At 48.2% G+C, this 24,258-nt stretch overlaps 1 protein-coding gene across 1 annotated transcript in view; it reads left to right on the top strand.

The window, feature by feature from the left end:
• Positions 1–24,258, top strand: part of LOC119953684 (dynein heavy chain 17, axonemal-like) — an 821,504-nt gene that overhangs the window by 287,759 nt on the left and 509,487 nt on the right. The window contains 3 exon segments of the mRNA XM_038778213.1: positions 5,591–5,813; positions 6,937–7,053; positions 13,145–13,231. Of these exon segments, the coding sequence (XP_038634141.1) occupies positions 5,591–5,813; positions 6,937–7,053; positions 13,145–13,231 (427 nt within the window).

Genomic DNA, 24,258 nt, shown 5'->3' with positions numbered 1-24,258 from the left:
GATACAAGAAGAAATCCAGGGATGATCAATTGAGTGGCATCAGCCATGTGATTTCAGAGTTGGGTGATATCTTTGAGCATCTGTGAAGCGAGGGGTGGGAGTAAATGTGCATTATAATCAAACATTTCATATTTCATAAATGTTTTTTTCTTTGTTGTCAGTACCAATTAGCAGCACTGTGACACTGTAAATGTTATGGGGCACAATTCAGCAGACATCAGTTAAAGTTTGCCGAATGGTACATTTGCAGTGCAGCGAAACACCCCACTATTCAAAGGACTGACTTTTTTTGGACTCAGGGAGATTCTCTCCATCCAGGGGAAACTTGGCTCACCAGTAGGAAAGGCTCCTTGTAGATCGGGGTCATTTTGTAAGGCTGTCCTGATCTTTCCCTCTGTGGTAGTATGATGCGAGGTACTACGGTACCTGGGAGTGTGAGTTACCATTGCTGGAGAAGGCTCGCTACTCATTGGCCCAAGTGTTTGCATTTCATTGGTCGGAATGTAAGGTAGCTCCGCCCAGTGAGGCGGGGTATAAGAAACCGTGTTTCCCAGCAGCCGGCCTCTTTCTGTACTCGAGCTGCTGGGAAAACATCTTGTTGATTAAAGCTTTCGATTCGGACTACATCCTCGTTTCAGTAGTTATTGATCGCGCATCACCCACTCCTTTCAACCCCCACCCCACCCCCTGTTCTTGACCCCCTCCCTTACTCCCCAACCTTCGGGAGGCCCCCGGGCCCAATTGCTGGCACTGCTACCTGAGCACTCTGACAGTGCCAGGCTGGCCGTGCCAAGATGCCTGAGTGCCAGAGGGAGAGCAGGGTACCACGTTGCTTTGTCCCCAACCACCCGGGGGTGGCCAATGGGATGGGCGACCCCCTCCCCCCGCCCCGGGTGCTGTTACGCCTGAACCACATTTGTGTGGACCAGTAATAAACGGTGTCCCGGTGAGGTGTCCCCGGTGTGACTGTTGAGTCCTGGGCCTGGGGTGGATCCAGTGAACGTATAGTTAAATGAGCATACAGCTCATTTAAGTATGCTAATCTGGATCATGCCCGCTGAGGACTATATCCAGATTGCGGCAACTTGCGAGATTAAATGGCCTCACCCCAACATAAAGTCAGGCACGGCGAGGCCACTGAATCACGGCCATAGTCTTTTGAGCCAAAAGAGTCTGCAAATTCTTTCTCCTCACCAAACATTCTGTAGTGGGATCCTCACATACTTCCCATCCACTTCCGAGATTTCTTCTACCAGCCGCTGATGTTCCTCTCTTGCCTCCCTGTCCACCTGAGCATTAAACAAGATTATCTTGCCCCTTACCAGCGCCTTCAGTGCCTCCCCGACCACTGATGGTGAGACCTCCCCGTTCCTATTGAACCTCACATCGTCATCAAACACCTTTCTCATCTTTACACAAAAATTTGGGTTTGCACACAGACCACAATCCAACCTCCAAGTTGGCCTCTGTGCCGACTCCTTATCTGGGACCACATCCACCGAATGCAGAGCATGGTCTGAAATAACAATTGCTGAATATTCCGCTTTCCTCATTCCTGACAACAACGAATTCCCCATAATAAGGAAGTCGATCCTTGAGTAGTATTATGCACCGGCGAAAAGAAGGAATACTCCCTACCCCGCGGATGCAGAAACCACCTTGGATCCCTCCATCTCCTTCATAAACGCAGCCAACACCTTCGCACCCCCCTGAATTTGTGAGCAAGCGGCTTAGACCTATCCACCTTCGGATTCTGCACTGTATTCAAGTTCTTACCCAGAATTAACTGCTACATATCCAAATTCGGTATGGTAGCCATCATCCTCTTCATCAACCCTATGATATCCCAATACTTAGGGCAGCACGGTAGCATAGTGGATAGCACAATTGCTTCACAGCTCCAGGGTCCCAGGATCGATTCCCGGCTTGGGTCACTGTCTGTGCAGAGTCTGAACATTCTCCCCGTGTGTGCGTGGGTTTCCTCTGGGTGCTCCAGTTTCCTCCCACAGTCCAAAGATGTGCAGGTTAGGTGGATTGGCCATGGGAAATTGCCTTGAGTGTCCAAAATTGCCCTTAGTGTTGGGTGTGATCACTGGGTTATGGGGATAGGGTGGAGGTGTGGACTTGGATAGGGTGCTCTTTCCAAGAGCTGGTGCAGACTCAATGGGCCGAATGGCCTCCTTCTGCACTGTAAATTCTATGAATACGGGGCAAACGAGCCAACACCCTCAGCCTCCCCTCCAAAGCACCCAGTACTATAATGTACCTGTCCCCCTGGCCTGCCACCATCTTCTCCATCTGAACCCTCACTCTTTTACTCACCAGTATTTCTTCCCTCCGATCCCTGCTATAAAAGCCTGAGTGGAACATCTGATTCACCCAACCCAGCCGAAGCCTCACCTGGCCCTTCACCCTTAAGTTGGTCTCCTGCAACAGCATCACATTGGGTCTTAAATCTTCAAATGCAAGAAAACTCTTGGACGCTTCACATCTCACCCAGCCCCCGCACGTTCCACGTTACCATTCGGACCGGGATCTCTCATCTCCCCCTTCCTTTCAGTCATGATCACTGCTCCCACCCTCGCCCAGCAAGGGGGACTCAACCTACCCGTGTTACCATCATCCAGTTAACCTTACCTCCCCACCCCTTCCCAGAAATCCCCCTCCCATTTCCTCTCAAAACCTCTCCTCCCTGCATACTCCCCATCACCCCACCATTGATCCTTCCCAGGCCCATTCAGACCTGTTCATACAGGTTCCGACGGACGTGACCCCTCACCCCACATTTCTCCTCTTCACTAGCCAACTTGCGTTTTCTAGCGAGGTGGCCCCTGCCAGAGCCCCCTCCCCCACAAGCCCAATACCAAAGAACCAACATAAAGGCCCGCTCACACCCAGCCCATCCAAACAACCGAACATAATAGACCCTCAGATGAAGGGAAGCAAATGCCAACATATTCCTCCAAAAACCAATCCACTCGCAACCACAATATGAAGAAAATCAAAGTCCAAACTTAATTCAGTCCCGTCCTTCTGCCTTCACGAATGCCTCCGCCTCATCCGCCATCTCAACGTAATAGTCCCTGGAGTTGTGTGTAACTCTTAACTTCGCCAGGTAGACCACTCCAAACCACACAATGCTCTCGTACAATGCTGCCCTCGTCCTACCAAAGGCCGCCCACCATCTTCCCAACTCCGCTGTGAGGCCTTGGTATATACGAATACCACTACCATTCCATCTCACACCTCGATTCCGCTTTGCCCATCTCAAAGCTTTCCCCTTCACCTGGTAGCTATGAAAGTAGACTATCGCACACCTTGGCGGTTCATTCACCTCTAGCTTCGACCAGAGCGACTGGTGAGCCCTATCCCGCTCATAGAAGGGGTCCCCCTGCTCCCCCAGCAACTTGGCGAACATCTCCGCAAAATACTCCTTTGCCTTCAGCCCTCTAGTCCCACAGGCAATCCCATAATGCACAGATTCTGCCGGCATTACCTGATTTCCAGGTCCTCCACTTAGACTCTCAGGCCGTTGTTACTTTTCTGCACCTTTTGCAGTACCTCTCCCGTCAAGGTGAACCAGTAGCTGCCTCACGACAATGCCTCCTCCACCCCCTTCTACACCTCTCCTTTCACCCGCACGGCCGTTGATGGCCTTCCCAGAACCTCCTTCATTGGGGCCAGCGTATCATCCACCAACTCCTTGAACAAGGCCATCATCTCCTTCTGATGCTTGCCGAACTGCCACTCAAACTCCACTTTCATCACCATAGCTAGCTTATCCACTGTAATGGGCACAGCCCCACCTCGCTGCGGTATTATCATACGTGAAGGCAATGCCAGAAAGTCACTAGAGGGACCTAGTCCCATAAGTATATAAGGGATGGGGTTAAGTCTTGTGGGACAGAAGAAGACAGAAGGACAGATGAGGCATGTGTGAGAGAGCAGTTGTGTACTTGAGAGTTCTATTTACACTACTAGTAAGTAGTGTAAATAAATTTATAGTTTTGTTTGTTAACAAAGCATGTTGTTCTTTGTTCAACACTACACATCCAAGTCACCCAGGTAAAGCAAAGCAGAGAACAACACACTGGCAAGTTTGCTCCCACCATATTTTCTCCCACAGACGCTGCACTGAACTAAAGCTCTCAGGTGGACTACCACTCGCACCTTTTCGTTCTGTATTTTTCTTATGGTTTTTCTGCAACTTTCCTGGAGATCAGGCGTATAAAATTTCCCCCCAAATCTGGGTGAAAAGGACCAAAAATTGAAAGCTCGAGCAGGAGCCACCCAACATGCAACCTCCAACTACATTTTGCCACCGGAAGTCATTTTCCTGCATTTCTAATTTTTCATTTGTAATTGAATTTTAGCTAATTCAATTGCCTCATTTTTTTGGAGAACTTGGTCTATTAGGCATCCTTGCAATTTTATGTTTTGCTATGCTTTCAATAAACTCAGTTTGTCTTAGTTCTGCGGGCAATCCTAATTCTAATTCTAGTTTACCTCCATTTTCCATTGCAATCTTGAGGAATGCAGTTGATATCCCCTCCCGATATTCCTGTGATTATCACTGCAGCTCCACCTACTGGTTTAGGGCCGAGTCCAGAGGCTTGTCACCTGACTCGGTCTCAGCAGAATCGTGGCCATCTGCAGTGCTGATGGCCCTGGATGTCCCTGCCTTTGCCTGCTGTGTACTAGACTGTTTGCTGCGTTCACCAAATTGTGACCCAGAAGCCTGTTCTAGAACTCGGTCCTACCCAGGTGAGTGTCTCAGTGCTGGTGGAGGGTATAGGTGAGTGCTGTGACGGGTCTTCTGTTGTGGTGTCCTCTGGATCTTCATCCAAGGAGCATGTCATCTTCACACCAACTTCGATAGGCATAATTTTGGATCAAGGAGTGACATATTTAAGACTGCGAAGAGGAAGAATATCTTCACAATGAATCTTTGGAATTTTTTATCTCCATACAGATGTGGAAGCTGGTCATGAAATGTATTTAAGGCTGAGATAGATTCTTGAACCATATGAAGGGGAATGGGGAACAGACAAGAAAGTGGAGTTAAGGCCAAGATCTGCTCAGCCATGATCTTATTGAATTCAAGAGTAGGATAATATGACTAGAACCTACTCTTCTTGCCTCTCTTATGTTCCTGTGTCCATCTCTTGTCCATTCCTCTAATTGCTTCATCCTCAAGAAACTGCACAGTTGATCCTTCTTGAACGTTGCACCCCCTTTCATTCGGAATCCTTCCATTGACATGCTCACAGCATGTCATCCATCATGCCCTCTTTGATGTGCCAACCTGGAAGTGTGATGCAAGTGCCCAGGCTCAGTTAAAGAGCTGTGGTATAGCCCATTGAAACTTTCAGTGAGTTCTTGATCAGCTAATGGTTCAAAATACAGCAATTCTTAAACACAATGTGCTTTTTAAAAAATGTTTCCATTACATTTGTCCTAATTTCTGGCTGAATCGTTTTCCCTGGAAAAATACTTTTGTTTGGAATTTAATGGTTAATTTGCATTATCCACAGTGAGCACTATTCCAGTCACAAAACTAATTTGAAGTGCTGTATATTTGCTTTTCTAGTTTGAGCACGTTGGAGGCTTTCATTAAGGAGACAAATGCTGAACTAACAAAAACTGTCAAAGAAGGGGATTTGAAGGCCCTTATACAAGTCATGGGATATCTGAAAAAAATAAAAGAGAGACAAGTGACCACAGATCATATGTTCGAACCTTTGAAGCAAACCATTGAACTACTAAAGACCTATGATGTAGAGATGCCAGAAGAAGTTCACACGCAATTACACGTATGAAATAATCATTTATATATGTGTCCACAGAATCCCTACAATGCAAAAAGAGGTCATTTGGCCCATCGAGTCTACACCGATCCTTAGAAAAGGCACATTACCTAGGCCCTCTCCCTCGTCCTATCTCTGTAACCTCATGAAATTGCATCTCTTTGGGCACTAAGGGGCAATCTAGCATGGTCAGTCCACGTAACCTACAGCGCACCTGGAGGAAAGCCATGCAGACACGGAGAGAAAGTGCAAACTCCAAACAGTCACCCAAGGCCAGAATCAAACCCAGGTCCCCAGCAGTGTGAGGCAGCAGTGCCAACCTCTGCGCCACCGTGCCACCCCTATAATCTATATAAAAACTGGATTCTTCCACCTCGCCCGCCGTAACAACAGCTTGGGTGAGACGTGGAAAATGGAGAAATCAATTGACCTCGGGCAGGATTCTCTTGTTGCCGGGTGGAAGCGGCCTGAGAGCCTCGCCCTCAGTCTACCTATAGACTTTCTGTCATTAGTTCAAAATGAATTCCATTGCCGATTTCTGTTCATCAATAATTAGATGTCAGGAAAATAACATGACAATTTAGTAACAGTGGATTGGCCGAGAGAGATGGTGGTGCAACAGGGGCTGGATTCTCCACCAGCGGGATTTTCCACTTTGCCAGCACCCAGGGGTTTCCTGACGTCGTGGGGCTGCCCCACAATGGGAAACCCTATTGGCCAGCCGGTGTAAAGGAGAATCCCACCGGCGGGTCGGACAGGTATGTGCCGCGGCAGGGCGGAGAATCCACCCAAGAGCTGTGCATTTTTAGAATATATGTGAAAGTTGATTGCCGGAATTTTCCGGCAGGTCTAGCTGACAAGATCTTCTGGTCCCGCTGATGGTGAACTCCCGCCACCGGTGGAAAATCCCGCCCGATGTGTTTGTCGAGATGCTGGAAAGACTAGATAATTATGTGAATGAAAATGGTGAAATTAAGTGAATAGATTTAGAGTAGGTTCATGTGCAACATAAAGACTAGCATAGACCCGTTGGGCTGAGTCATCGCCTGAGTAATTGTCAAGATAATGATGAAAAAATGATGGTATATTGTTGAATAGTTGAAATTTATTTCTGGTATTTTATTTTTAGGACCTTCCAGAACAATGGAACAATACAAAGAAAATTTCTGTTATTTGCAAGCATGCTGTGACACCTTTGCAAGCCAATGAAGTCAATGTTATTAGAAGGAAGTGTCTACGATTTGAGGTAAGACATAACCCCCCAAAGAAATTGAGAGTTATTGCTCTAAAAATAAAGTTCCTTCATCTATGATTTTAACCTAATGTGTTTCTAGTTATTTTAAATGTTTTTATGTCTGGTCAATTGGGAATGAGGTGAGTCCTTTAAAATATTTTAAGCTTTTGCTTGGTAGTAGTAATTTTAGTGGCGATATTGCAAAATAAGTTAGGACTTACCCTCTCACAACCAGGAACATTCCTCGTCGCAATGAACATCTCGGCACTCTACACCAGCATCCCCCATGACGACGGCATTGCTGCAACAGCCTCAATACTCAACACCGACAACTGCCAATTTCCAGACGCAATTCAGCAACTCATCCTCTTCTGGATCATGTCTTCACCTTCGACAACAAGTTCTTCATCCAGACACATGGAACAGCCATGGGGACCAAATTCACACCTCAAAATGCCAACATCTTCATGCACAAGTTTGAACAAGACCTCCTCACCGCACAGGACCTTCAACCGACATTATACACCAGATACATCGATGACATTTTTTTCCTTTGGACCCACGGCAAAGAATCATTGAAACGACAACACGATGAAACAACTTATTGATTAAATAAGTTCCATCCCACCATCAGACTCACCATGGACTATTCTCCAGAATCAGTTGCATTCTTGGACACACTCATCTCCATCAAGGACGGTCACCTCAGCACTTTGCTTTACCGCAAGCCCATGGATAACCTCACGATGCTCCACGTCTCCAGCTTCCACCCTAAACACATTAAAGAAGCCAACCCCTATGCACAAGCCCTCTGTATGCACAGGATCTGCTCAGCCGAGGAGGAGCATAACAGACATCTACAGACACTGAAAGATGCCCTCATTAGAACGGGATATGGCACTCGACTCATCGATCGACCGGAGCGGAGAAACTACGACATCTTCTTCGCAGCCTTCAGCATGTCATTGATGAAGACGAACATCTTGCCAAGGTTGCCGCACCGCAGATCTCTCAGTCTGTTGTTCAGGTTCATTGGTTGTCTCATTGGGTTTGCTGTCGGCCTCTTGGTGTCTGTGGAAGAACTCCCGGAGCCTCATTCACATGATGAATTTCTCCGTGTCTGCCCCGAGACTGTTGGGGTCCATTTTGGTAGTGGTGCAGAAATTGAGCCCTCTGCTGAGGACTTCAAATTCGCCTGGTTGAAGGGTGTAGTCCGACAAGTTGATAATAGATTTTGGTGGTGGTGCAGAAATTGAGCTCTCTGCTGAGGACTTTGATTTCGTCTGGTTGAAGGGTGATCGCAAACCCACTCAAGTTGACCCACAACACAGACTCTCTCTCTGCATGTTAAAAGGTGTCTCAGATCACTTGATAACTTCAAACTAATAACTTTTTTCTGCAAGGAATTCAAACCTACTGCTTTGTGGTAAAAGCGTGGTCTGGTTTATGGATGTTGTTATTTGAGTAAAACAGTAAAGAGAAGTTATTAAGGGTTAAATATAGAGTACTGTAGCTGTGTGGGATATTTATGTTTGCCATTGAGAAAATGCTTAGTGTGTGTGTTTATAAAATGTTAACTGAGTTCACAGAATAAACTTTGTTTTTTTTTTAACCAAAATTAATAAACAGTTCTGGATCAGGTGAACTCCATGATATACCTTGGAGTTTTCTAAACCCTGGCCTATACAATGAATTCTAGAATTTTCTCCACAACTGACGTCAGGCTTACTGTTCTTTAATTTTTCGTTTTCTCACTACTTCCCTTTTTAAATAATGGGGTTACATTAGCCACCCTCCAACCTGCTAGAACAGTTCCAGAATCTATAGAATCTGGGGCGGAATTCTCCCCTACCCGGCGGGGCAGGCCGTACTGGCGCCGAGGAGTGGCGTGAACCACTCCGGTGTCGGGCCGCCTGGAAGATGCGTAATCCTTTGCACCTTCAGGGGCTAGGTCGGCGCCGGCGGGGTTGGCGCTGCTCCAACCGACAGCGAAGGGCCTCCCCTGGCTGGCACGAGTTGGCGTATGCATGGGAGCGCCAGCATGTTCTGGCTTCATCCCAACACTAGCGCAGGGGGTTCTTTTCCACGCAGGCCATGACTGTTACACCGGCCGGTGCGGAGGGAAAGAGTGCCCCTATGGCACAGGCCTGCCTGCGGATCGGTGGGCCCCAATCGCGGGCTAGGCCACCATGGGTGCCACCCCCCCAGGGCCAGATATCCCCAAGCCCCCCCGAGGACTCCGCAGGCTGCCTGCAGAGCCAGGTCCCGCCGCTATGGACCTGGTGTATTTTGCACCGGCGGGAACCGCCAAAAACGGGGAGGCCACTTGGCCCATCACGGGCCAGGGAATTGCTAGGAGGACTGCTGCCAACAGCCCCCAACCGGCACGGCACTCACGCCGAAAAACCGGCGTCGGAGAATCTGGCAGCCGGCAACGGGGCGACAGGGCGGGATTCACGACACACCCCCCCACCCCCCCCTCCCCAGGGATTCTCCGGCCCGTCGGGTGGGTCGGAGAATCCCGCCCCTGGTTTGTGTCCAGCATCGCCACGCTCGGCCAGGATCCGTGCTACTGGCCAGGGAACTTCCGCAAGGGCTGGGGTACTGGTGGGGAGTGGCCAGGGAGGGCCTGTGGGGTCATGGATGTCGAGTCTGGTCTGCGGACGGCCAGCAGCATGTTGCACGGCCCAACCTCTGCAGGTCGTCCGGCCATTCTCCGACCGTTTTCGGCGCAGGAGCTGGTAATTTCACCCTGTCCTGGAATTGGTCAGGGGTCAGTGCCGATATTTCCGTCATAAAGCACCCGTGAATTCTCCGTTTGAGCCGGCACTTAGCCGCTGAAACGGACAATCCAGCCCAGTGGCTGGGACATTTTGGCCATGCCGTGGTGGGACCTGTCGAGTTAGATGCGGCAGGCCAGTCAAAATCTAATGACATATGATAGGACTAGACAACCCTGACAGCAAGCAGGGCCAGAAAACCACACCCATGGGGCAGGATACTCTGGTCGCCGATGCCGAAACCGCATTCAGCGATCGCCAAAGAATCCCCGTTTCTGACTAAATCGGGGGCAGCACCGCTTTCGTGATGCTCCTCCCAATCCAAAGCGGAGTACCCTAGGAGTATGGCGCGCGCCGTATCGTGGCCTCAGCCGAGTTCCTGACGGCGTTGGTCTCTCATGGTCTTACCTGTCGGGAACAGGAGCAGAGGGCTATTACAAACCGGCGTTGGGGGCTGGTCTAATTTTATTTTCAAACCACTTCTCAGGAATTGCTAGTAAGGCTCAGCCTCGTACTGAAGAAACCCCAAATCTACCATATAGCTGTGGAAACTTTGAAACTCATGCCAAGAATTTGGATAAACTTCAAGAACCTGATAAGTAGACAAAGACTTTCTGAGAAGTTAAAGTGGGAAGGGAGGTTCAGTTGAGGATTTTGGTTTAAAATATATGTGATTGTGTTGTATTGTGTTTTTTGATATTTAAGTATAGTTAATTACCGAAGATAATGTTGATTTGGTAGTCTTTGCTTTCAATGACTCTTCTGTAAGAACATTCATTTCTTTCAAACAATGGTTTCGTTCTTTCAGTAAAAATTCTCTGATTCTGGGACTTTGTCCCCATGCCAGCGTGGGAATGGTGGCGTTTTACGTCAGAAGAACTGGCGCAAAATGACCAGCAATTCTCATTTTACTGGGGGCTAGCAGGAAGGCAGCGTAGAGCACCCGGCTCTAGCTGCCAATATGCCCCCTGGAGAATTGTTGGATCCGTGGCCGCATATACGCATGGCGGCGGCGTGCTGCAGCCGCGTCGTGCTTCACTGCAGAGGCCGCTCGCGGACCCGGCCCGTGAAATAGTCCACCCCTTCGGCCGGCTTGTGCGTCCCGGACCACTCATCCACAGTGCCCCCAGCACTGAATAATGTCCCCACTACCTGCGGATCAGCCCTCCTCCGACTGTGGCAGCGCTGGACTGAGTTCGCAGCCGCCATGCCGAGTTCCCGACAGGTGAAACCAATAGAGACTCACGCCGTTAGCAACTCGGCCGGTTGGGGGAGGATCATTGGGGCAGTGTCCTGAGGCTGTCGATACGTAGTGCGGCGTACTCTCCAAGTACACTGTTTTGAGGGGGCGGAGCATCGCAAAGGCGGTGCCACCCCCGATTCTGTCAAAAACATGGATTTTCCGGCTGGTCACCGAACACGCTTTTGGAGTTGGCGACCAGAGAATACAGGACTTCCTACTTCGGAATTTTATTTTTAAATACTATTGATCTCTACTAGTCTCATAACAATATGCCTACATTTGAATCAATTTCTCTCTAGTCGCTGAAAATTGAGCATTTTGCAAGTTGTGTGGAGAAGAGTATTGTTTTTGTTATATGCATTTGCCGCTTTCCGTGCACTATTCATCGGAAAATAGAATCTTGAATTAATCTTTCATCCACTTAAGGCTGTTTCATCATTTATCAAGAACATGGGCAGGATTCTTCGCCCCGCTGTACCACATTTCTGCCTCGACCCGCCGGCGGGATTCTACGTTACGCCGGCTGGTCAAAGGGGTTTCCCATTGTAGGGCAGCCCCACGCTGTTGGGAACTCCCGGGCACCGGCAAAACGAGAATCCCGCCGGCAGAGAATCCAGCCCCATATTTGATCACTAATTTAACTCCACCTACCTGCCTTAGTTCTGTAATCCTTAATACCCTGGCCTAAAAAAAATTGTACAAGTTTTTAAATTTTCAATTGATGTAAACTTAATAGCTTCTTGGAGAGGACATTCCAGATTCCCACTAACCTTTGTGTGAAGGATTGTTTTTAGATATCACCCTTTGAATGGCCTAGCTCTAATTTTGAGGGTATGGTACTTATTTTGGACTCTCCTCCAGAAGTAATAGTTTCTTTTAATCTGCCAGGGATGATAACTTTCTACCATTTGGCAGAATTCTGCCTTTTAATTTCTGCTTCTGCCTTCTCCTGGAGAGCTGGGAAAGCCCCTTTCTCAATAATCCACTATCATCCAAGGCCCTGTTCCTGATGGAGTGACTCTGCCCCAACCAACAGCAGCTCACCACTTGCCTTAAATCTTCAGCTCCAGATCCAGCCTAAGGCGGGAGGATGATTCCAGGCAGCTATGATCTCAGCCACATCCTATGCTGGTCAGTGCATTGTGCCATCCCAGGCTCCACTTGCTTAGCATTCCCACCCTACCTATGTGCCCATGACAGAAATGGCTGCAATTCCCATCCTGCCAGGATATGAGCCCCTGGGCCTGAGCTCCTAACCTCCGGGGAGGTTTTTCATACATCTCTACAATGAAGATCCAAATGGCACATGTTGTCGAGTAACTTCAGCCATGTATTGATGGGTAGCGGCAGTGACGACGAGCCTGAATAAGATGGAAAAATCCAATGGAGAGAAGGTGGATAGGCATGAAGGGATGAATGAGTGTATCAAGATAGTGTGGAAAGGGCTTTGAGTGGAGGTGGGTGAGGATAGAAGGAGGGGTTGAGTGAGTGGGCCTTGGTGGGGGAGGGAGGGAAGGAAGGTTTGTGAGTGTGAGTGGGAGGGGAGAGAGAAGGTGAGTGAGGAGGAAAGAGTTTGTAAAGAGGGGTTCCTGAGTGACCATAAAAAAACTACAGTCGTGAACACAGCTCAGTCCATCACACACGTTCGTCTCTCATCTATTGATGCTGTCTATACCTCCCACTGCCTTGGGAAAGCATCGTGGTAGCATAATGAAAGACCCCTACAATCCAGGTTATTCTCTATTCCAATCTATTCCATCAGGCAGAAGATACAAGAGTTTGAGAATGTGCACCTATCGATTCAAAAACAGCTTTCTCCCCGCTGTTACCAGACTCCTAAATGGCCCTCTTATGGACTGAGCTGATCTTTCTACACATCTTCTCTACAGTTGTAGCCCCAGATTCCTTATGCTTCACCCGATGTCTATTTTAATGTCTTTAAATTGTGTATTTATCATATGCTTTATGTTTTCACTTATAGAGCGATCTGCCTGGACTGTACGCAGAAGTACCTCAGTACATGTGACAATAAATCTAAATCTATTTTGTGCATTGATTTATTTTTTATTTTTTTCTGCAGATTAACCAACATGGATTTAGACAAAAATTCAAAGTGAAAGCTCCGTTCAAATTTGACAATCCAAATCCATATAAGGCTTTGGATAAGGTAATTATTAATTTGTATTTTAGTTAGCTGGATTGAAATTGTTCTGCACTATAATATTTGTGATAAACCACTGTTGCACCTCTATTAGAGGTTGTATGGTAGGACCTGTACTACAGGTACGTTGGTAGTCCCTGCCTGCTGGCCCCGCCCAGTAGGCAGAGTATAAATATGTATGTCCTCCATGCGGCAGCCATTTCACCAGCTGCTGTGGGAAGCCACACATCGTAGAGCAATAAAGCCTCAGTTGTATCCAACTCAAGCAATTGATCGTGCATCAATTTATTGCTCTAAGATTTTCAAAAGATGGACCTCCGTATCAAACTAGATCACCTACAGCTGGATCCGCATTCAAGCGACACCAAAAAGGACTTTCAGCACTGGCTAGCTTGTTTCGAGGCGTATCTCAGCTCGGCGTCCAGCCCTGTCTCGGAGGCTCAGAAGATACAGATCCTATACTCAAGGTTGAGCTCCAGCGTCTTTCCGCTAATCCAGGACGCGCCGAACTATGCCGAAGCCATGACGCTTCTCAAAGAGAATTACACTCAGAAGACGAACACGTTCTTCGCCAGGCACGTACTCGCCACTCACTCTCAACTCCCTGGTGAGTCCATAGAAGACTTCTGGCGGGCCCTAATCCCACTTGCCCAGGACTGTGCTGTCAGGCCGTTACGACCACTGAACATTCAAACCTCCTCACGCAGGACGCGTTTGTTATGGGGATTGGGTCGGACCTCATACGCCAGCGACTGTTAGAAGGGGCCACACTCTACCTAGCAGAGACAAAGAAACTAGCGCTCTCTATGATGGCCTACCCCTCCTACGCATCGTGGACCCCACAGACGGCCGCTTGAGCGAGGGGCCTTACACAGCCAATACGCCTGCGCCACGCACCAGCCAGCGAACCCCGGGGGCCGCCATCTTCCCGTCCGAGCAACATGTGTGGCCCATGGGCGCTGCCATCTTGTTCAATCCCCACCACGTGCAGCCCATGGGTGCCGCCATTTTGTCCTCCTCAAGATCTTCAGGCGCCGCCATCTTGTCTCCCCCACGGCACATGGGCACCGCCAGCATTTTAGGACCTGTGCCCCTCCGGGCTCTCCATCATCCGACACCATCGACGAGTCTCATCCGCAAAACCTGGCCACCGCATCGACCAGCGTTAAAATCAACGGACACATGACCTCTTGCCTACTGGACTCCGGGAGCACCGAAAGCTTCATCCACCCAGATACAGTAAGGCACTGCTCCCTCGCGGTACACCCTGCCAACCAAAAAATCTCCCTGGCCTTCGGATCCCATTCCGTGGCGATCTAGGGGTACTGTACGGCCACACTCACAGTCCAGGGTGTAGAATTCAGCGGTTTCTGCCTCTACGTCCTCCCTAATCTCTGCGCTGCCCTATTACTCGGCCTGGACTTCCAGTGCAACCTCCAGAGCCTAACCCTGAAATTCAGCGGGCCCCTACCACCCCTCACTGTGCGCAGCCTCGCGACCCTAAAGGTCGAGGTCCAGCGGCTGCTTCGGGAAGGCTTCATCGAGGCCAGCAACAGCCCCTGGAGAGCCCAAGTGGTAACAGTTAAAATTGGGGAGAAACACAGAATGGTCGTGGACTACAGCCAGACCATCAATCGGTACACGCGTACAGCCTCCCACGCATACCTGATGTGGTCAATCAGATTGCACAGTACCAGGTCTTCTCAACGGTAGATCTCAAATCCGCCTACCACCAGCTCCCCATTCGTAAATCGGACCATCCATACACTGCTTTCGAGGCAGACGGCCGCTTCAATCACTTCCTCAGGGTTCCCTTCGGCGTCACCAAAAGGGTCTCGGTCTTCCAAAGGGAGATGGACCGAATGGTCGACCGGTACGGTTTGCGGGCCACCTTTCCGTACCTAGACAACATCACCATCTGTGGCCATGATCAGCGGGACCACGATGCCAACCTTGCCAAATTTCTCCACACCGTCACTCTCCTAAACCTCACATACAATAAGGAGAAGTGTGTGTTTAGCATGACCCGCTTAACCATCCTTGGCTATGTGGTCCAGAACGGTGTTCTGGGGCCCAATCCCGACCGCATGCGCCCCCTCATGGAGCTCCCTCTCCCCCAATGCTCAAAGGCCCTCAAACGCTGCCTGGGGTTCTTTTCGTACTAAGCTCAGTGGGTCCCAAACTATGCGGACAAGGCCTGCCGACTCATACAGTCAACCCATTTTCCCCTGACGGGTGAGGCACAACAGGCCTTCGCCCGTATCAGAGCCGATATCGCCAAGGCCGGGATGCACGCAGTAGACGAGACACTGCCCTTTCAAGTAGAGAGCGATGCATCATGATGAGCCATCAATTGCACGAGAGTCGAGTTGCTATACAAAAGTTAGGCTCTAATAAGCTAGAACTTAGCCCTGCGGTTGACTACAATAAAATGGACGACCGCCGGGCGTTCCGACTATTTATACCTCGGTATGGAGGCGTGGTTAACTCAGCCTCTCGACCAATCGGAGAGCTGTCACATGACTGGTCTCAACCAATCGGTCGAGAGGCACATGACTGACCAGGGCCAATGGTAAGCCGGTGTTCTGCACCAATGGCAGACAGCTATGCAAATCATATCACCACACATCATACATCGCTCTAGCTGCCATGCTCAATCAGGCAGGCAGACCCATGGCATTCTTTTCCCGCACCCTTCATGCCTCAGAAATTTGGCACTCGTCCGTCGAAAAAGAGGCCCAAGCTATCGCTGAAGCTGTGCGGCATTGGAGGCATTATCTGGCCGGCAGGAGATTCACGCTCCTCACTGACCAATGGTCGGTAGCCTTCATATTCAATAACACACAGCGGGGCAAGATCAAGAATGATGAGATCTTGAGGTGGAGGATCGAGCTCTCCACCTACAATTACGAGATTTTCTATCGCCCCGGTAAGCCGACGCACAAGTAGACCGACTCCAGACCCTGCCTTTGTCACCCGGGAGTCACACGGTTGTACCATTTCATAAAGGCCCGCAATCTGCCCTACTCTGTCGAGGAAGTATTGACAATCACCAGGGACTGCCAGGTCTGTGCAGAGTGCAAGCCGCACTTCTACCGGCTGGACCGTATGCGTCTGGTGAAGGCCTCCTGCCCCTTTGAGCACCTCAGCGTGGATTTCAAAGGGCCCTTCCCCTCCACCGACCGTAACGCGTATTTTCTCAGTGTGGTCGATGAGTACTCCAGATTCCCCTTCGCCATCCCATTACCGATATGCCATCTGCCACCGTCATCAAAGCCCTCAACACGATCTTCGCTCTGTTCGGTTTCCCCGCCTACATCCACAGTGACAGGGGATCCTCCTTCATGAGTGATGAGCTGCGTCAGTTCCTGCTCAGCAGGGGTATCGCCTCCAGCCGAATGACAAGCTACAACCCTCGGGGAAACGGACAGGTAGAGAGGGAGAACGGGACGGTATGGAGGGCCGTCTAACTGGCCCTACGGTCCAGGAACCTCCAGGCCTCCCGCTGGCAGGAGGTCCTCCCTAATACACTACACTCCATTCGGTCACTACTGATCACCGCCACTAACAATACACCCCATGAATGTCTTTTTGCCTTCATGAGGAAGTCCACATCCGGGGTGTCCCGCCCGACTTGGCTTGCAGCTCCTTGACCCGTCCTGCTTCGCAGGCACGTCCGACTCCACAAGGCGGACCCGTTGGTGGAGAGGGTGCAATTGCTCCATGCAAACCCCCAGTATGCCTTCGTGGCGTACCCTGACAGCCGCCAGACCTAGGGGCTGGAATGATTCAGGGGATGTTGCATGACTGATTAAGGAACATTTGCAGAGACATAGGCATGCCTGGACAATAACTGGTTTACTGGATATATTTTATGTTATTTATTTATTGTCACATGTACCGAAGTACAGTGAAAAGTATTTTTCTGAGGCCAAGGAAACATACACAGTAGACAGAAGAAGAATAGTATATAGTTACAGTGAATGCGAAAAAGTACACAGTACGTCGACAAATAAGTAATTAATAATATATATTGAAATATATAGATAGCCACTTAAGTGTTACTTTAGTAAAGCCATGAGCTTTCTGCTCCTTACTCTTAGTCCTGTGAATAGTGCCAATCCACATTCCACCTGTATGTTAAAAATGCCAATGGAAAGTCTTTATTCTTTTTCAAGAGGATGCACGGTGGCACAAGTGGATAGCACTGTGGCTTCACAGTGCCAGGGTCCAAGGTTCGATTCCCCGCTGGGTCACTGTCTGTACGGAGTCTGCACGTTCTCCCCGTGTCTGCGTGGGTTTCTCCCGGATGCCCTGGTTTCCTCCCACAGTCCAAATACGTTCAGGTTAGGTGGATTGACCATGATAAATTGCCCTTAGTGACCAAAAAGGTTAAGAGGGGTTATTGGATTACGGGATAGGGTGGAAGTGAGGGCTTAAGTGGGTCAGTGTAGACTCGATGGACTCGATGGATAGTCCTTCTGCACTGTATGTTATATGTTCTATGTAATGGTGTACATGCCCCTTTCTGCCTCACCATTAAATTGGGCATACATTGGGGAACTGGTGAGGTTCTGGGTGAAATGCATGAAGGAGCAAACCATTGGAAAATTGCGGGCCATTCTTGGACACCACCATTGACATGCTATATTTTGCAAACAATTCTCTCACTGACATCGGGGTTGGTTTAGCACATTGTCCAAACAGCTGGCTTGTAATGCAGAACAAGGCCAGTAGCATGGGTTCAATTCCAGTACCGGCCTCCCCGAACATGTGCCGGAATGTGGCGACTAGGGGCTTTTCACAGTAACTTCATTGAAGCCTACTTGTGACAATAAGCGATTATTAAATTATTATTAACGATTGACTCAGTGTTTATAATGTGTAAATGCTTCACCTCAGTCAGATGGAGAAGTAGTTGATGATGACTAGGAAGGATGACCTGTTTTACATAAATAGATCAATTTACGGATGTGCCAACAGCATTGGTAGGGAACTAAGTGGGGATAAGGTACTCCCTTTGGTCTGCTTTGTGCATATCTGGCACTGTGAAATCATCTCTTCTGTAGACTTCGATATACCCAGCCGCCACACAGCAGAACAGGTTCATGCTCTACATTTTGTGATGTCTTTGATGCCCTAGTCAATTCTTTTCAGAATCTCTGGTCATAAACCAGCAGATCATCAATTATGGTAAAACGTTTTCATTGTTCAAAATATATTTGGATTATTGTTCCACCGGGTTGCTTCTGTGGCCATCTTTACATGAAGTATTGATGCATGCAAATGCAGTTATCATCCTCCATTTTGTCTTGGCATATTTGTTGTAGCTTTTAGGATTTCAATTTCAAGATGCCAGAAACTCTGAGTAGGACTCGGCCTTGTTAACCAGATTAATATCCTGTGTTCCCAAAAATAAAATGCTGGAAAATCTCAGCAGGTCAGGCAGCATCTGTTGGGAGAGAAAAGAGCTAACATTTCAAGTCCAGATGACCCTTTGTCAAAGCTAATATCCTGTGCTGCTGGGTGTTCGACTGTGGCCCTGGACAGCATGTCTGCAACTGTTTAATAACTTGCCCTGGATATACACTATCTCATGAGTGAAGGGCTTTAGTCACAGATGGAATCTCTGCATTGTTTGAAACATTCTGGCAACATCCTTTTCATCCGTTAATGAGAACAATAATTTGTATTCCTTGATCACTACATTCAGATTACATATCGTCAGTGTATTTCTCACAAGCACATGTGACTATGAGAACGGGTGGTGTGGGACAGGGGTTGGTGCCAGGGGTACAGTGATGCCTTCTCACCGTGGTCACACTGAGGAGGTCATCCGTTATTTTTACAGCACTGCAGGTTGGTTTGGATTGTGTTACTCATGTGCTGACGGCCTCTGCCATTAGCTTTGGAGAGGGTTCAGAGGAGGTTTACCAGGATGTTGTCTGGTCTGGGGGGTGTCAGCTATATGGAGAGGCTGTTAGAAAGACAGAGGTTGAGGGGTGACCTGATAGAGGTTTACAAGATTATGAGGAGTATGGATAGAGTGGATGGGCAAGCACTCTTTCCCAGGGTGTCACCAGGGGGCATAGGTTTATGTTCCATGGGGCAAAGTTTAGAGGAGATGTGTGAGGCAGGTCTTTTACACAGAGGGTGGTGAATGTCTGGAATACGTTGCTAGGGGATATTGTGGAACCAGATACATTAACGGTGTTCAAAAGGCACCTTGACAAACACATGGATAGGATGGGTATAGAGGGATACGGCACAAGGAAGTGCTGAGGGTTTTGGTAAAGGTTGGTTTCATGACCGGTACGGGCTTGGAGGGCCGTAGGACCTGTTCCTGTGCTGTATTGTTCTTTGTACTCAGAGAGAGAATTCAGAATGTCCAAATTACCTAACAGCACTGGTGGGAGGAAACCAGAGCACCTGGAGGAAACCCACGCTGACACAGGGAGAACATGCAGACTCCGCACAGACAAAACTTGGGACCCTGGCGCTGTGAAGCAACTGTGCTATATGGGGAACAGATGGGGGTGGTGGGCTTTAGACCAGGAAGAAGTCAGCCATAATCTGATTGAATGGCAGAGCAGGCTCAAAGGGCCTAATTCCATTGTTCAGTACTCCTGTACTCAAAGTCAAATCATCTTGTGTTATAGCCTTACTAATAGCTTGCTGCAGCTGCTAGCAACTTATGGACAAGGAAACCCAGGTCCCGTTGTACATCATCTACGCTTTTTAATTTCTGAGCATTTAGAATATTCTGCATATCTGTTCCTTCTACCAAAATGGATTACCTTATATTTTTCGTCATTACATTCCACCTGCCATGCTCTTGCCACTCACTAATTCTGTTCAAATCCTCCGGGGATGGACCAGAGGAGTGGGCCTAGGATGGGTGCTCTCTCAGAGGGTCGCTGTAAACCCGATGAGCCAAATGGCCTCCTTCTGCCCTGCAGGGATTCTATGAATCTGTAGCCACTTTACATCTTTCTCATAACACACTTTGGTTTGTATCTTTGTATCATCCATGAACTTGAAAATATTACATTTGAGCCCCACATCTAAATCATTGATGTATAATAATAATCTTTATTAGTGTCATAAGTAGTCTTACATTAACACTGCAATGAAGCTACTGTGAAATTCCCCTCTTCATCACACTCCGACGTCTGATCGGGTACACTGAGGGAGAATTCAGAATGTCCAATTCAGCTAACAAGCACATCATTTCGGGACTTGCGGGAGGAAGCCGGACTACCCGGTCTAAACCCACGCGGAAGAGCGGGAAGAACGTGCAGCCTTCGATCAAATAGTGACCCTAGCCCAGAATTGAACCTCGGACCCTGGCACTGTGAAATAACAGTGCTAACCACTGTGCTGTGCTACCTTGCTGCCCATATTGTGAACAGCTGGGGATTAAGTATTGATCCTTGGGGTCCCCCACTAGCCACTGTCAATGCGAGAATGATCCATTTATTCCTACTCTCTGTTTTCTGCTTGTTAGTCAATCCTCAATCCATGGCAGTATGTTTTCTTCTATACCACCTGCTTTTATTTTGTAATTAACTGCCTGCGGAGGGCTTTATCAAAAGCTTTCTGGAAGTCCAACTGTACTACATCCATCGATTCTCCTTTATCTGTTTTGTTAATAACATCTTCAACAACTCCAACAAATTCATCAAACATGATCTCCTATCCGTAAATCCATGTTGACGATACCTAATCAGATCATGATTGCCCAAGTGCCTATTTATCACATCCCTTATAATAAATTCTAGCATTTTCCCTACCATTGATGGAAGGCCATCAGGCTAGTAGTTCCATTTTTTTCTCTGCCCTCCCTGCTTAAATAGTGGGGTGACATTTGCCATCCAATCTTCAGGAACCTTACCAGAATCTATTGAATTTTAGAAGAGTATCACCAATACGTTGACTATCTCTATGGCAACCTGTTTCAATACGCTTGGATGCATAATATGCGGTTCTGGGGCCTTATTGATTAATTTCTCCAATACATCCTCTTATTTATGCTTATTTCCTTCAACTCCGCTTTCTCCTTAGTTCTTTGGATCGGTACAGCTGGGAGAATTCCAATTTGTGCCACCCATCCCCATGATAAGCTAGTTGAAACCCACTCCACCCCATACATTCTGTACATTTGAAGTATGACTATCATAACCCACCGCATGGGACCTACGGAGTGGGGATGATTGTCTTCTCCGTGTACGAACACCCTTGTTAAGAGGGCGGGGTAAACCCTATCCATATTGTATATAAGGTCGGCCAGTTCAACACCGGCCATAAAGACCTGGGTGGGATCTACTGGGAGCTGGGTATTATAGCCTTTGATACAACTTGGTGTGGACTCTCCGTGACTCATAACACTGGCGACGAGGAGTAAACTGATTTCCCGTCGACGCTGCGGCCTGTCGGTTGAGCCACCTCCCTGACACGATGGATACAGATTAGAAGCTGATTCTGTCACCATGCCTCTGTTTGGACGTTTGGATGCGTTTGACGCTGGTGTTGAGGACTGGAATCAATACGCAGAGCAGATGCACTATTTCCTTTGTGCAAATTACATCACTGAGAATGGCCATCCCAGTGACTTTGCTGACCACTTTTGATGCCCACGCGTACACGATAATTCAGAGTCTTGCGTACCTGCCGGCGCCCAACATCTATACCTTCATGATGCTTGTCGGTCTGCATTTCAAACCACCGCCATCCATTGTCTTTCAGAGGTATCGTTTCAACACGACAGATTGATTACCGGGTGAGTCGGTCACCGAGTTTGTGTTCCAACGAAGAAATATTGTCGTGTTCTGTGAGTATGGTACTGCTTTATCTGAGATTCTGCGTGATCTACAGCATAAATAATGTGAAGACACAGTGAAAATTCCTGGCTGAACCTTCCCTGAATCTGCATCAAGCACTACAGCTCTCCCTATCAATTGAGAGTGCTGAGTAAGGTCTACAGGGAATGGAGGTGAACACCCTAGGGTGTGGTCCATCCCATGCAGTCCCCCCCAACCCATTCAGATCGCCGAAGAGACTCCGGTGTATGGTAGCAGTCCAGGACGTCACGATGGAAAACGCCCCCGGATTCCGCTGAGGGTAATTTGGTTCGATGTGTAACGTGCGGCTGCCAGCGCAGCCGCGACTGCCATCAGCGAGGGCCTCAGAGGTCCCGGCGCCCCAATACACCTAGCCGGGTCCCAAAACTGCTCACAATACTCCAAATGGGGTCTGACCAGAGCCTTGCCTCAGAGGTACAACCCTGGTCTTGTATTCTAGCCCTCTTGACATGAATGCTAACATTGCATTTGCTTCCTAGCTGCCTACTGAACCTGCACGTTAACCTTAAGAGAACCGTGAAAAAAGACTCCCAAGTCCGTTTGTGCTTCTGATTTCCTAAGCATTTCCCCATTTAGAAAATAGTCTATGCCTAAATTCCTCCTTCCAAAGTGCATAACCTCACACTTTTCTACATTGTATCTCATCGGCCACTTCATTGCCCACTCTCCTATTCTGTCCAAATCCTTCCACAGCCCTTTGCTTCCTCAATACTACCTGTCCCTCTACAGATCTTTGTATCATCTACAGTGCCTTCAGTTCCTTCTTCCAGATCATTAATGTGAAAAGTTGTGGTCCAAGCACAGACCCCTGAGGCACACCACTAATCATCCAGCTGCCAATCCTCTATCAATGCCAGAACCTACCCTTAACACCATGGGCTCTTAACTTATTTAACAAAGGGGGTGACACGTGGTGCAGCGGTTAGCACTGGGACTATGGCGCTGAAGACCCGGGTTCGGAATTCTGGCCCTGGGTCACTGTCTGTGTGGAGTTTGCACATTCTCCCGTGCCTGCATGGGTTTCACCCCCACAACCCAAAGATGTGCAGGTTAGGTGGATTGGCCACACTAAATTAGCCCCCTTATTTGTAAACAAAAATTGGATACTCTTAATTCATACAAAAAAACTTATTTAACAATCTCCACTATGGCACCTTGTCAAAGGCCATCTGGAAATCTAAATAAATCATATCCACTGGTTCTCCTTTGTCAACTTCCTTGTTACCTCCTCAAAGAACTCTAACAGATTTGTCAGACATGACCTCACTTTGACAAAGCTGTACTGACTCAGTCCTATTTTACAATGCACTTCCAAGTACTTCACAATCTCATCTTTAATAATGGACTCTAAAATCTTACAAATGACCGAAGTAAGGCCAACTGGCCTACAATTTCTCGTTTTCTGCCTCTCTCCCTTCTTAAACAGATGCTGTCAGACCAACTGAGATTGTCCAGTATTTTCTGTTTTTGTTTCAGATTCCAGAATCTGCAGTAACTTGCTTTTATCAAGAATGTGTGTGTGTGAGAGAGAGGGAGGAGAATGTGTGCGAGAGAGGGAGGAGAATGTGTGTAAAAGAGAGGAGAGTGTAAATGAGAGAGGAACATGTATTTAAGAGAGCGAGGGGAGTGTACATATGAGGGAGAAGAGTATATGAGAGAGATGCTAATTTTCTGGCTGAAGTGTTAGCAATGCATTTGGAGCCCTTCTAGGGGTGATTTCAGAAGAACAGACAGCTGTTGGTCATATACATTGATTATTAAATATCATCCTTTCTCCTTCTCCAGCACCCGAACTGGATGTGATTGTTTCAATGGATGCTGGAAAAGCTTTTGATCGGGTCAAGTGGGGGTATCTCTTTGAGATTCTTGCGAGGTTTGGATTGGGCCAAAGTTTTGGGGCTGTTTCTCGACGGCACACTTCTATTTTTCCACCGATTGGCAATGTGATTTCCCATTGCAACCTCCCCACACTGCCGTGAAACCCGCTGGAATGTGCTGCTAATGTTCGGGGTACTTGGATTGGATTGGATTTGATTTATTGTCACATGTACTGAGGTACAATGAAAAGTATTGTTCTGCGTACAGTCCAGGCAGATCATTCCAGACATGAAAAAAAACTTAGGACATACATAAATACACAATGCAAATACATAGGCACAAACATCGGGTGAG

Source organism: Scyliorhinus canicula, chromosome 18, assembly GCF_902713615.1.
Source record: "Scyliorhinus canicula chromosome 18, sScyCan1.1, whole genome shotgun sequence".
In the NCBI taxonomy this organism is placed as follows: domain Eukaryota; kingdom Metazoa; phylum Chordata; class Chondrichthyes; order Carcharhiniformes; family Scyliorhinidae; genus Scyliorhinus; species Scyliorhinus canicula.
The sequence above is the reverse complement of the archived record's forward strand: the minus strand, read 5'-3'. Positions and strand labels throughout refer to the sequence as shown.